Source organism: Etheostoma spectabile, chromosome 13 (genome assembly GCF_008692095.1).
Source record: "Etheostoma spectabile isolate EspeVRDwgs_2016 chromosome 13, UIUC_Espe_1.0, whole genome shotgun sequence".
In the NCBI taxonomy this organism is placed as follows: Eukaryota; Metazoa; Chordata; class Actinopteri; order Perciformes; family Percidae; genus Etheostoma; species Etheostoma spectabile.
Genome location: NC_045745.1, coordinates 20052878 through 20065423, shown reverse-complemented (window position 1 = coordinate 20065423; position 12546 = coordinate 20052878). Strand labels below are relative to the sequence as shown.

Genomic DNA, 12546 nt, shown 5'->3' with positions numbered 1-12546 from the left:
CACACACACACACACACAGCTGCTCTGTTCAGAAAGACATCTCAGTTACTAAATCAAGAACTGACAGGAATGAACAGAAGTAGTGAGTAACTCGGATAACAAGAGAAAAAACAGAACAGACAAAGCGAGGTGGGTTCAAGTACAGCTAACCAGCAGCTTCTGGTAAAACCATCATGTGTCTCCTGTTGTTGTGGGACATGCTGCGTTCCTTCGACCTTGTTCTACACGACTACCATTTGTTGTACGGGCTTTATCCCACTGTCTGGAATGTTCCTCACCAGAGCCAAAGAAAACAATTATCTTACTTTGTAGGCTGACGTAGAGTGCAAATGTTTAGCTGAACTCGCTGTTCTGTTTCAAACACTGATTTATTTTTGAGATGTTATGACTGGAATCGGGTGGGAATGCTCAATGTTGCTGCAGTTGGGCTCTGATTACAGTGATCTTTAAAGCTGCTCTAATCAATAATTTTTACATAAATAAAGGATCAAATGTCAGATAATAATTGGTTCCCTTAGATCTTTTTAGTAACTTTCAACGGATCATTTTGGGTTTAGAGTTACTAACTTTACTGTTTGGCTTCACTGTCATCGCTCTCTCCAGTCTCTCCTTCCCTCAGAAGTTGGTGGAGACCAACGCAGAGCTAAAAGAACATTGAATAATAATAAAGTGGCCAAAAATGAAAATTAATGTTGTTCTGGTTTTGCTTTACAAGGAATAATATGCTTGCATAGGCATTGTTTTACTATTTTGACAATTTCTCGAACAGAAGAGTAAGAAATTGAGAAAATTATTGTTGATTGCGGCCCCAGTTTTTTTCTTTGTTAGCTTGCTCTTTGAGAGACTAAAACAATAGCCGAATAATGTGATACAAGTACACTGCTAATGTTTTGAGTGTATTTTCCCTTTAAGTTAGCCATTACAGCAACAGGATATCTAAACACAATCATTTAAAGACCATTAGTTCAACCACTAAATTTTAGACTTAGGCTGCACCAAACAATTTAAAGGTCATTTCTTTCCCAACCGTCACAAATGGACATTTAGGCTTAACTATGAGTAACCCTTTATCATCCCTGAGTTTTACACTTGTGTGAAGTAAAGTAAGAACCAATAGCCTACTGCTTATGTATTTCTAATTTAAAATCTACATTACAAATACATTAGGAGGAATGTAGATGAAGAGAAGACAAGTTAAAGAGACATTTTTAAGAATTAAAACAGCTCAGATTTGGATTGTAGCTCAGGATTAAGATGTATTTTAGGTGAATATTTTGTACATTTTGTTCCAACCCTGATCTTTTTTTTAAACCACCAGGAAGTCCCATTAATAGACCTCTTCTACTTTCTGCCACACCAAGTAAATGATTAAAGAGTCAGAGAGTGTCCAAAGGCCAAGTCTGCATGAAGTAGAGGTCACACCTGCAGCCCACACTACAATTTAACATATATTCAGACTTATCTTTAGGCATTAATGAGATGTTAATGTGAACAAGGGTAATGGCCAGTACACTGCAGTATTTAGTATGGGTGAGAGTGCGTGTGCGTGTGCGTGTGTGTGTGTGTGTGTAGCTGGATTGTGCCAACTACACTGTTCTGATAGACCCTTCCTGTTTCTCAGTTTTCCGCTACATTCTTTAGCGATAAGCTCATGCCAACACACACACACACACACACACACACACACACACACACACACACACACACACACACACACACACACACACACACACACACACACACACACACACACACACACACACACGGTTATGGACAGATGCTGGGTACAAGCAGACACTCCAACAAAATACACACCATTTGTTTTAGTTCATTTTCTCTCTCTCTCGCCATGTGTTTTAAAATGTGTGCATGATTTTCCTCTCATCCACATGGCATGATGTCACCTCTCTTGCGTTCTAACCACAGCTCTAATTGTTACAGTCAGGTGGCTGGTGGGAAAGGACAGAAAGAGCAAACACAAAAGATGAATCAAGTGGCTGTAGACTGCACGACTACGCACATAAAAACAAACACTAGTTTATTTTGAGTCAATCCCACATACACTGTAATGGATTTATATGTGACTAGTCCCCAGCCGTGCACATTTTACTCCTGTCTGAGTTGATTTGTTGACAGAAATAAAAATACAGAATAACGCCAGTCTTATCCTTTAACCATAACCACTACGTGCCTTACCTCAACCCTCAACATGAACCAAGAACCAAGTTTTCACTAGATAATGTAATGGTTTACCCTGTGGGACCCAGGTTTTTGTCCACCAATGGGAGACGAGTCCCCATGATGTCACTATATAGAACAGATTTACGGTGCCACAATGTGACTAATACACACGCATAGTTGTCCTTGGCTGTAGCTCTGGCTTCCAACTCTTTATTTCACATTTAACTGTTTCCATGGCGATCAAACAGATGGTTTTGTATTGGCAGCTTAGATACAAGAAAATGATGTATACATGCTGCCGTGCCATGACACAGCGAGAATATTTATTGTAGGGAAACAAAGTAAAGACATGCAGTAACACTGTCCTCAGAGGCGTCTGATGTCAGTGAAACCTGATTTATTTACTTCCACACCTGTGTGGATACTGGCTCACTTCCTGCCAGCCATTGTTTGCTTCCCATCAGATAACATTTTCATGATAGTGGTAGTCAAGCATTATTATTGCCTTCTCCACAGCCTTAAAGCTACACAGTACTTCATGTAGCTGTGGACTACACGCACAGTATCTCTACTAAGTTTGCCAGTGCAGTTTTGTTGAAGACTGAGAAAAGTGAGGAACATAAAATGATATATTAATTCTTATTAGTTTAGGGAGAGTCAGAAAGTGAAATAGAAGCCTCACCCAGTCAACAATTAAACCAGCTGCTGGTTTTTCTATCAAGTTATGAACTAGCAGGTCACTGAAAGGAAGATGTATGACCACTCCACATGATGTCGGTGCCAGTTTGCAGCTTTATTGTCTGTTGAGGAGACAAGACCACAAAAGAAGTTATTTAATCAACTTTATGAACAGTAGCACCTTTAACCTCAGCCACATATCTCTGTCAAACAGCCGCCTGACTCTGGGAAACTAAATCTCTTAAGCCTAATGTATCTTTCACTAACTGTATGTTCTGCTATAATCTATTGGTATGAATTTGCTCCCCCCCCTGCATATTTCTTTAATTATTTGATTGGGTTGGTCGGTTTAAGTGTCACATGATGCTGTAATTGCTCTTTTAGAGGCTTTTCCACTTTGAGAAAAATGAAGAGAAGGGAGTGCATTGCAGCACTTGGGAGCGCTTTAAAGCCTATTTTACACAGTCTATGTTTAAAACTTACAGAAGAAAGTAGTAGTCTTTATAAAGACATTCAAAATTTAAATGAGAATCAAAGTCATTACAAAAATTAAAAACAATTAAAATAATCAAAGTTATTTTAAAATTACCATTGAGCCAACCTGGCCACAGAGATCGTGATTTTATAACGATTCATTGTGCAGGCCTAAGTACAACTGCACATGGACTGGCTTGGTCTTGTATTGAATATTGGCACGACAGACAACCTGTTGTTAAAAAGCTGTTTAGAGTCCAAAAAAAGGAAAGACTACTGGGATAAATATGAAGGTCATGTCTCTAATTTCAGTGGCCTACCATCCTCCCACATCTTTACTCAGGCTTTAACCTCAAAAAACCAAACCTAGTTTTAACATTAAACCTTTACATAATGATTTCTAGTTTAAAAATAAAACGCCTAGTGGTGGGATTTTAAAACGAGAACAACTTTTAGTACAAAGTCCTTGATATAAAGATCATGATACAGGATCTACTGCCTCTATCCACCTCTAACTGATAGACATGGTTTCACCATAATTGCTCATTGTTGTGTCCATTCCAAAATGGGTATTACCATTAACAAACCAGTATATGTCAGTTCTTGCCTAAAAAAAAGTACTGAACACACCTGTAATTTTGCTGAGAAAGTCACAAGCAAAGGAAGGATTTGAGTGTTTGTGAATGCAGCCTAAACTCGTGGTAACACCGCTCCTATGCCAAATCAGAACTTAAATCTGTGCTGCTCCGATCACGAGGGGCACGCTATAGCTTGTGGTAACGTGTGTGTGTGTGTGTGTGTGTGTGTGTGTGTGTGTGTGTGTGCGTGCGTGCGTGCATGTATGTATGTCAAAACGTCAACAGTCTAGATCTCACCACATTCATCAGTCATACGAGGCATTCCTTCATGTGTTCACTGTGCAGCCACACACACACACGCACACACACAGTTTAGGAGAATTCCTCATGGTCAGCCAGCATGAACTTGATGTGAGAAATAACTGAGCGAAACAGATGTTAGCCATCTCTTACTCTACATTTCTGTGCATGTTGAAGCCATAATTTTGCCATCATTTCCTGCATTTTTGACCATTTTAAATACCAACCCTGTAATCTCAGCTCTTTTGGTGATCAACATGGTGATTTTGGTTCTATGTTTAGGAAGTTTAAGAGCGTTGTATTTTAGGGAAAGGGATATTGTGGACTATGATGTGTGAGAAATCAGTTACATAAGGATGATTAACAGACAAGTTGAATAATCGGGCAAGAAAAAGTTTTTGAACTTGATTTAACTTGAAGGTGGACAGCGATGAAAAAAATTCAGACCCTTTACTTTGTTCAACATCTTACTAGGTAGACAAGTTATGTTCTGTAAGCAAAATGTACGTAGTAATGAAAAAAAAAGTGCTAATAATGCAGACAAATTATCACCCTTTAAACAAGTCAACTTACAGCACAATGAGCAAAATAATTACTATGACATGGATGTGTATGTAAAATACCAGAACCTGAAAACCTTAAATACTCAGGTTACAGGAGCCTGTGCCGTTGGTCATTTGTCTGCTTCTCAAATCAGCCATCGAGCTTCATTAACAAGGTTATTAGTTGCATGAGGTTTTAGTTTGTTCAGGCAGAGATAAGATGCATCAGTAAGGAGGACCATATCACACACAGAGTACATAAACACTCTATTGGGAATGCTATGCACATATGCAACTACACAGCTGGACACACAGAAACACAGGTATGTACACCTGGTTGCTCTGCTTTTGCACAAAACAAGTATTTCAGTGTCACTTATTTCAGGAAAGGGATTTCATCAGCAAATATTAAAGGGTTAGTTTAATTCGACACCTTTTTTGCTTCAGTCAGACTAAGTGGATCAACAGTGCCTCTATGTGGTGGTTTTGAGGGGCATTCTTCAATAATGAACTACTTTGTTGTGATCAAGATGTGAAAGCTAATGAATGTGAATGGTTGGGCAAAACAAGCTTCTTAAAAATGCTACCTTATGGAAATTTTAAAGAGCATTTTTCTAAATTTTATACACTAAACAAATCTAAAATTATCTGCGAGTTGCCACCATTAAATCAGCTTAATTTTGACTGGATTTCTACATGACTTTATGATGAGCAGGATTTTACCTTTCCTCTCTTCTTGGTGCATTTGTCCTAGAGTTTCTCTCGGAGTGACGATGGCAGAGAGCTCGCACTGTTTCTACTGTCGTGAGGACCTTGGGGGGAAGAGGTTTGTCCGCAACGAAGGCAGGCCGGTGTGCGTCCGCTGCCACACCAAGTTCTGCGCCAACTCCTGCGCCGAGTGCCATCGACCCATCCCTGTCGAATCAAAGGTGTGTGTGTTATCGGGCACCCGGATAGCTCATTTGGAGTTATAGAGGTTTTCTCCTTGAAGCAGCGGGCCTGGGTTCAACTCCAACCTGCGGCCCTTTGCTGTATGTCATACCCCCCCTCTCTCCTTTCATGTCTTCAGCTGTCCTGTCAAAAATAAAAGCTGAAAATGCCCAAAAAATAATCTTAAAAAAAAATAATAAAGGTGTGTTATCAGTTTGGAGTCGAGTTTTCTATGCATGTATTTTTCTTACCAGGTCTGTCCAGTGTCCAGTTTGTCCAGCCACATACTGAAAGTCTCATTAAAACTTCCTTCCTCCATCAGGAGCTCAGCCATAAGGGCCGGTACTGGCATGAGGAGTGTTTCCGCTGTGCAAAGTGTTACAAGCCTCTGGCTAAGGAGCCCTTCAGCACAAAGGATGACCGCATCATGTGTGGTAAATGCTGCTCCCGAGAGGATGCACCACGCTGCCATGGCTGCTATAAAGCAATACTAGCTGGTAAGACTGATGATCTGCATCCCTGAGTTTGGACAGTTAGCAGAAAAGCACTGTCTTGGAGCAGTTTTGGAACACATTAGTAAACTGTAAACTGATTTACATTATCCTACTGTGATTAAACTGCAGTGACAGACTGCTGATTTTACTTACATCCGTTTCTCTGCAGTAGCATCAACTCTTCTCTGATCTTTACAGGTACAGAGAGTGTGGAGTACAAAGGGAACTCCTGGCACGACGAATGTTTTACCTGTTTTAACTGTAAACGAACAATAGGATCGCTGAGTTTCCTCTCCAAAGGAAGTGACGTTTACTGTAGCCCCTGCTATGACAAGAAGTTTGCCAAACAATGCGTCTGCTGTAAAAAGGTAAATCTTTACAAATAGGAAACAATACCTCCATCATTCGGCCTAAGAGCAACAGAAGCAACAGCAGCAGCAGCAACAACAACAACAATATTCACTATCCATACATTTAGCTCTTTTGGTCTATATGTCTTCAGGCTATAACCTCTGGAGGATTGAACTACCAGGACCAGCCGTGGCACAGCCACTGTTTTGTGTGCAGCTCGTGCTCAAAACCTCTAGCAGGGTCAAGTTTCACCAACCACCAGGACCAGGTCTTCTGTGTCGAGTGCTACAAGAGCTCCGTGGCAAAGAAATGCAGCGGCTGCCAAAACCCCATCACAGGTTGCTTTTAATTTCAACTGAAGATAATGTTATCATTAAATACACAACATGACATCATGACTTTGCATAAACACATATTTTGAGCTATTGCCGTGTATGTCTACACTGTATACAGCCGACGTAAACATACACGCCCATTGGCAAGTTATCGCGAGAAGAAACTGACAGTTGAGTTTGCAAACGCAATCCCAAGGTTATGCAAGTCAATGGAGGCCAAACGGCGTTGATAAACACGCTAAAAAGCGAGTATGCGTCTTGATAACACCGATGATGGCACACGAATTGGCATGTCATACCTACGTCATTTTATGAGATCGGTCTGAAATACAGATGAAAAACAGTGACGGCTAGATACAGTGGCTTGAAAATCTGCATTATTCTTTTAAACACTGTATTAAAAAATATTTGATGCTTGTCGTTTACTAGTCCAAAAATAGTCAAATAAAAGCATCCTTGCCCTGCAATATGTTCAGTCTCCATTTATTGAGGCAAGCTTTCGGTTAAAGAATTTATTTATTTTAATTTGTAGCCCATCAAAAGTTTTAGACTACAATTCCCAGAGAGCTTTGTCGATGTCACATGTTCAAGTGGCAAGTGCCATTTCATGTGGCAAATAAAATTGATTGATTTACTAAGTAGTAACCTGGGACAAGAAATTGTACTATGAACCGGGTTAACTTTGACAACACGTCAGTTTATACTTATGTGCGAGTGGCAAATATTGTATTTTAAATATTGGTTAATGACAAATATATCCATTGCCTCCCATTTACTTTGTCACATTATATTTCCTGACTTTACAAATATGGTCAAATCAATGATGGCAGGTACACCTGAATGCAAGGACCCAGCCCTCAAACAATAATATAGGATAAAATACATTTCAGAGGTTGTAATAAATTGTAACTGTCCTCTCCTCTCGTCTCAGGTTTTGGTAAAGGAGTGAATGTGGTGAACTATGAGGGCAGTTCCTGGCATGAATACTGCTTCAACTGTAAGAGATGCTCCCTCAGTCTGTCCAACAAGCGCTTCATAGCCAAGGGGAACGACATCCTCTGTGCCGGCTGTGGCAACAAGTAGTGATGAAGAGCCTGGTCATCATCAACAGTGGTTTATAGTCATTATGTCTTTTTGTTTCTTTATTTTTACATGAAGGGTTAGATTCAATATTCTTTTTACTGCTAAGTGTGAGTTTTTTTGGGAGATTACCCATGAAGTGATAAAAACATTGGGACCAAAATGTAATTTGTGTCCACTGTCGATCATTTGCTCTGATGCTGCATGCTAACACTAAAACATACACTGGGCTGAATGATGGTAGTGACTAGCTGTGTCCTACAAGTCCTCGAAAGATAAATAGTATGCAAGTCTGGTTTCCTGTAGGAGGCTTGTATCATATGAAATATGAAAACACAATCAGCAAACTACAGCTAAAATAAATGAGCAAACAGACAAATACATCACATTACTAAAATATTAAGTAGATCAAATGACACTATGAATTTACAGGTCCTATGAATATTTTTATTATGAAAGGGTCACATTTTTCTACCCAGCATGGATTTTCTAATGAGCTGATGGTTGTGAGTCAATGCTGACGTTCAACACAGTGCATGCTAACGTGTTAGCATAGAGCTAGAGGGTACCATGTGCTTTTTAAAGTTGATTTAATTGTATTTTTATTATATTTTAGCACAGAATAACTGCTTCTAATAATTGCTTTACTGTCTACTTGTTTTTTCTATTTTTGAAAGGTGATATTTTCCTATGACCAAAAATGTTTTTACATTTTTTAAATATTGTAATTGCTCATTTCCAAGGGGCTTATTGTATGTTTTGAGTAAGTAAACTTACAGTATATGCACTTTTCTTAACCAATTTCCCTTCAAGGAAAGAGGAAATTTTAATATGGAATTGAATATATGCAAATGGTATTCCTTGATGTGTTGCTAAAATGAAATAAACCTTATATTATACATTATATTTGTTTCATTTGATTTAACATTAATTTTAAGTGTCCATGCTGACAAACAGCAAAACATTATTTATCAATATTGCCATACTGGGGATCTCATTGCTGCTCTTTGCTGATGATGTGGTCCTGATGGCATCATTGGCCTGTGATCTTCAGCACTCACTGGATCGGTTTGCAGCCGAGGGTGAAGCGGCTGGGATGAGGATCAGCACCTCTAAATCTGGATGGAGTGCCTTCTTCAGGTAGGGAATGAGTCCTTACTCCAAATGAAGGAGTACCCATTCAATAATGGGTAAATACCTTGGGGTCTTGTTCACGAGTGAAGGCACAATGGAGCGGGAGATTGGTCGGAGAATGACGCAGCATGTGCAGTATTACATTCAATTCTACATTCTGCTAATCTGCGTGAACGTACCTTAGACCTGGTGCAAGGAGGCATGAGGACAGCAGATGTGGCCAGGGCAATACATTGCAATGTCCCTACTGTGAGACGTCTAAAACAGCACAGGGAGACAGGAACCACAGGTGATCGTCCTCGCAGTGGCAGACCATGCGTAACAACACCTGCATAGGATCAGCACATCCGAATATCACACCTGCGGGACAGGTACAGGATGGCAACAACAAACGCATTAACTGACCAGACTGATGCAGTACACGAGGAGAAGCACTGCAGTACTTAAAGTAGCTGGTTGGTGCCCACAACAGATATTACTTTAGATTTTGACCCCCCCCCCCCCCCCCCCCCCCCCCCCCCCCCCTTTGTTCAGGGACACTTTATTCCATTTCTGTTGGTCCCGTCTGTTAAAATTGCTCAGTTTATGTCTTAGTTGTTAAATCTTTTAATGTTCATGCAAATATTTGCATGTCAAGTTTGCTTAAAATATAAAAGCAGTTGAAAGTGCCCGGATATTTCTTTTATTGCTGAGTATATATATGTTATAAAGACCTTTCATATTAAGTTGTCCCTTGTGAAAATGTGAACCAGGAACTTGATACACAGAAACCTGTAGACAGGTACCGATCCCTTATGGCTTTCTAGAGTAATTAAGCTTTACATGAGTGTTTACAGGAAGTAGTGCATGTTTGTCAAAACAAATTATGTAGTTGTGAGAGTCAATTACCTTTTTAAAAATGTTAATGTCGGACTGGTAAGATAATATTCAACATGTATAGTACCTACCCTTTCTCTCTCTGATCTGCACACAGGTGGAGATACACATATTTACACAAGTCGACCAATCACAGCAAGAATACACTGGTCTCCATTGCACACTCATTCATACCATCCTTGTTTGCAGAGACAGGTTTATAGTTCATCTCAAGCTCAGTTTCAGAGCTTTTTGTTTGAAACCAATAAGGCAATTGGAAGTTGTTTTGCTGCTACTGAAAGAGTGGAGCAGGATTTCTACCTTTAGAGATCTCCTTGCAGGTAAGTACTTCATCCATTCTCACAAGGGCTTGAACAGTGTTTTAATAAAAGCTGGCACTTGCACTTTAAAGCCATCATTAGCAAATGTTTATATCCTAATTTTTAAACATAAACTCTTTTTTTCAGATTTGTGATGACTTTGCTTCAAAAATTCCTGAATGTGTTCTTCACTCTGTCTCTGCTGAGCCGCCCCACTACTATGGAGCGAGGTGGGAGAATGTATTGAATGGATATTGTTTGATAGTTTGATAGAATTTTTTTTAGAATTTGCTCCTTGGTCCATAAAATATAAGTATTAGCACTTGCAGTAATTTAGTATATTTGATGAAGTTCATTAATTTTTGGGGTTGTACCCACATGGTTATGGTAAATGTACTATAAATCACAAAAAGTGTCACCTATAGATATTGTAATGCTTAAAAATGGGGATCACAATCATTTTCGTAATAATTTATAGTTATGGTTATTTCCATAATAATATAAGACAATTAAAAAAAAGTATGTTTTTACAGAGAGAGAAGCCAGTTTCTCATTCTAAACTAAGTGCTTCTTATCTTTTTTATTACAAACTGTGTGGACAAACCCACAGTTCTGTGAGAAAGTTACTGTGTTGATTGTAAATAAGTCAGGATGGAATATGGTTATAGCAAACAGTACACAGCAGTTAAACACTACAGCTATGTACTTACTTACTGTATATGGTCTCAATAAGATGAAAGGTCAAAAGCTTGAGACCAATAATGTCAAACATATGTTGTTTCTAGTTTTTCTGTATGATCATTGCATAACCCATCTGCATAGTGTGTACAGTTTATATGAACAGACAAAAACAAACAATTGGAAGATGTGACTTGACCCTGCAAAATCCTGCTGTGCTGTGTATGTTAATGCTTTTTATTGTCCGTTTCTGTCAGTCCCTCAGCTCAGTCTATGGGGGGAGGTGGCTGACTTCACCGTTGGGTGCAGCCACTGGACACTAAAGCCTCAGGTCTCCATCCCCGCCCTGCAGGAGCTCACAGTCTGCTTCAACCTCAAGTTCAAGGTATTGATGACAAACTGCACAAGTAACTTTCAAGTCTAAATTTCATTGCTATAACTTTCAAGGGCACATTTAAGGGGAATGCACAGTTAAAGACTTTATCATCATCAATCATGTTTATTATTTCATCAACCATATGTAGTTCCAGGCCACCTCACCATGGACCGCCTTCATGTACAGTCATCCAGAGGCTCAGTATACGGAGCTGGGTTTAGGGGGAAAGTGGGGTCATTTAGTTGTCTGGCTGTTTGGAACGGAGTGGACTTCACCTAAGATCACCCTTCACCAGTCACAGTGGTACTCACTGTGTCTGACCTGGACACATACTAAAGACAGACCGTCCCTATATATCGATGGCAATTTGGTGGAGATCCTGGCAGGTGGGTTGAGTAATAGGCAACTGGGTTACAATACAACTCCGGAGGGTGGTCGATAGATAGATAGATAGATAGATAGATATATGGACTTTATTGATCCCAAATTGGGAAATTACTCTGTTGCAGCAAGTTACAAGGACATATCAAGGGTGCCGTTTAAATTAATAAAAATAAAAAAAGAGCTGCTATGTTATTTTATGTTTTAACATTGTATGCCCTATTTTTATTATATTATTTTCTTATTTGCAACTATGTTTTGTATTTTGGTGACCAGGGTGGGAAATTAGTAGGGTATAGCAGCAGTAGGGTGACTTTGCCATGTATACCAACCACAGAGGCGGGTGGAGTGGTTTTCAGCGCTAGTCCGTGACATTGGTTTAAAAAATGTGGCAACATATCCCTGTTGTTAGGAGGCCCGCCGTAGACTCAGCAGTAGCTAATTGAACTGTTGAGGGCGAAGTAAAGATAAAGAAGAGGTAATTTTCAAACAAGTGGCACATTGTGGCAAAGGGAAAATGAGAGAATGGTTGGCCTACTAAGGTTGGACGATGTCCCCTAAATAGGCAATAGATCAGACATACATTTAAATGCCCTCTGTAAATAGACAGTATTACATGCTGCCGCTGGTAGGGCAGTAAATTACAACTTGACCTACTTTCACTTAACTACAGCGCTGTAAAGTCTAGACTCAAACTAAGTTTCCATCCACTTGTCAATTGAATTATCTAAAGTTTGGTAAAAAAACTGTTAAGAAAGCTGGTAAAAGTGTGTTTCCATCCAACGGCTTTAAAGGGAATAAAAACCTGTGCATACAGACGTCACATGCTGTTTGCGATCAAATTGGTATATTGAATTGA

General features: G+C 39.5%; 2 protein-coding genes across 4 annotated transcripts in view; both read left to right on the top strand.

Moving 5' to 3' along the window:
- The window catches only part of LOC116699938 (four and a half LIM domains protein 1), a 12321-nt gene extending 3571 nt beyond the window's left edge, over window positions 1-8750 (top strand). For 2 of the 3 annotated variants that reach the window (XM_032532680.1, XM_032532682.1), the window contains exons 2-6: window positions 5508-5682; window positions 6006-6180; window positions 6376-6545; window positions 6680-6866; window positions 7795-8750. In XM_032532680.1, coding sequence (XP_032388571.1) covers window positions 5508-5682; window positions 6006-6180; window positions 6376-6545; window positions 6680-6866; window positions 7795-7946 — 859 coding nt within the window. In that variant the 3' untranslated portion in view covers window positions 7947-8750. Of the gene's footprint in view, window positions 1-5200; window positions 5247-5507; window positions 5683-6005; window positions 6181-6375; window positions 6546-6679; window positions 6867-7794 lie in introns of all 3 variants that reach the window. The other variant, XM_032532681.1, reaches the window with a different exon arrangement.
- Window positions 8751-9391: 641 nt separating this feature from the next.
- Window positions 9392-12546, top strand: part of adgrg4b (adhesion G protein-coupled receptor G4b) — a gene marked incomplete at its 3' end in the record, with an annotated part of 18549 nt that continues 15394 nt past the window's right edge. Inside the window, 5 exon segments of the mRNA XM_032534325.1 lie at window positions 9392-9448; window positions 9830-9858; window positions 10400-10482; window positions 11188-11315; window positions 11455-11692. Coding sequence (XP_032390216.1) covers window positions 9392-9448; window positions 9830-9858; window positions 10400-10482; window positions 11188-11315; window positions 11455-11692 — 535 coding nt within the window.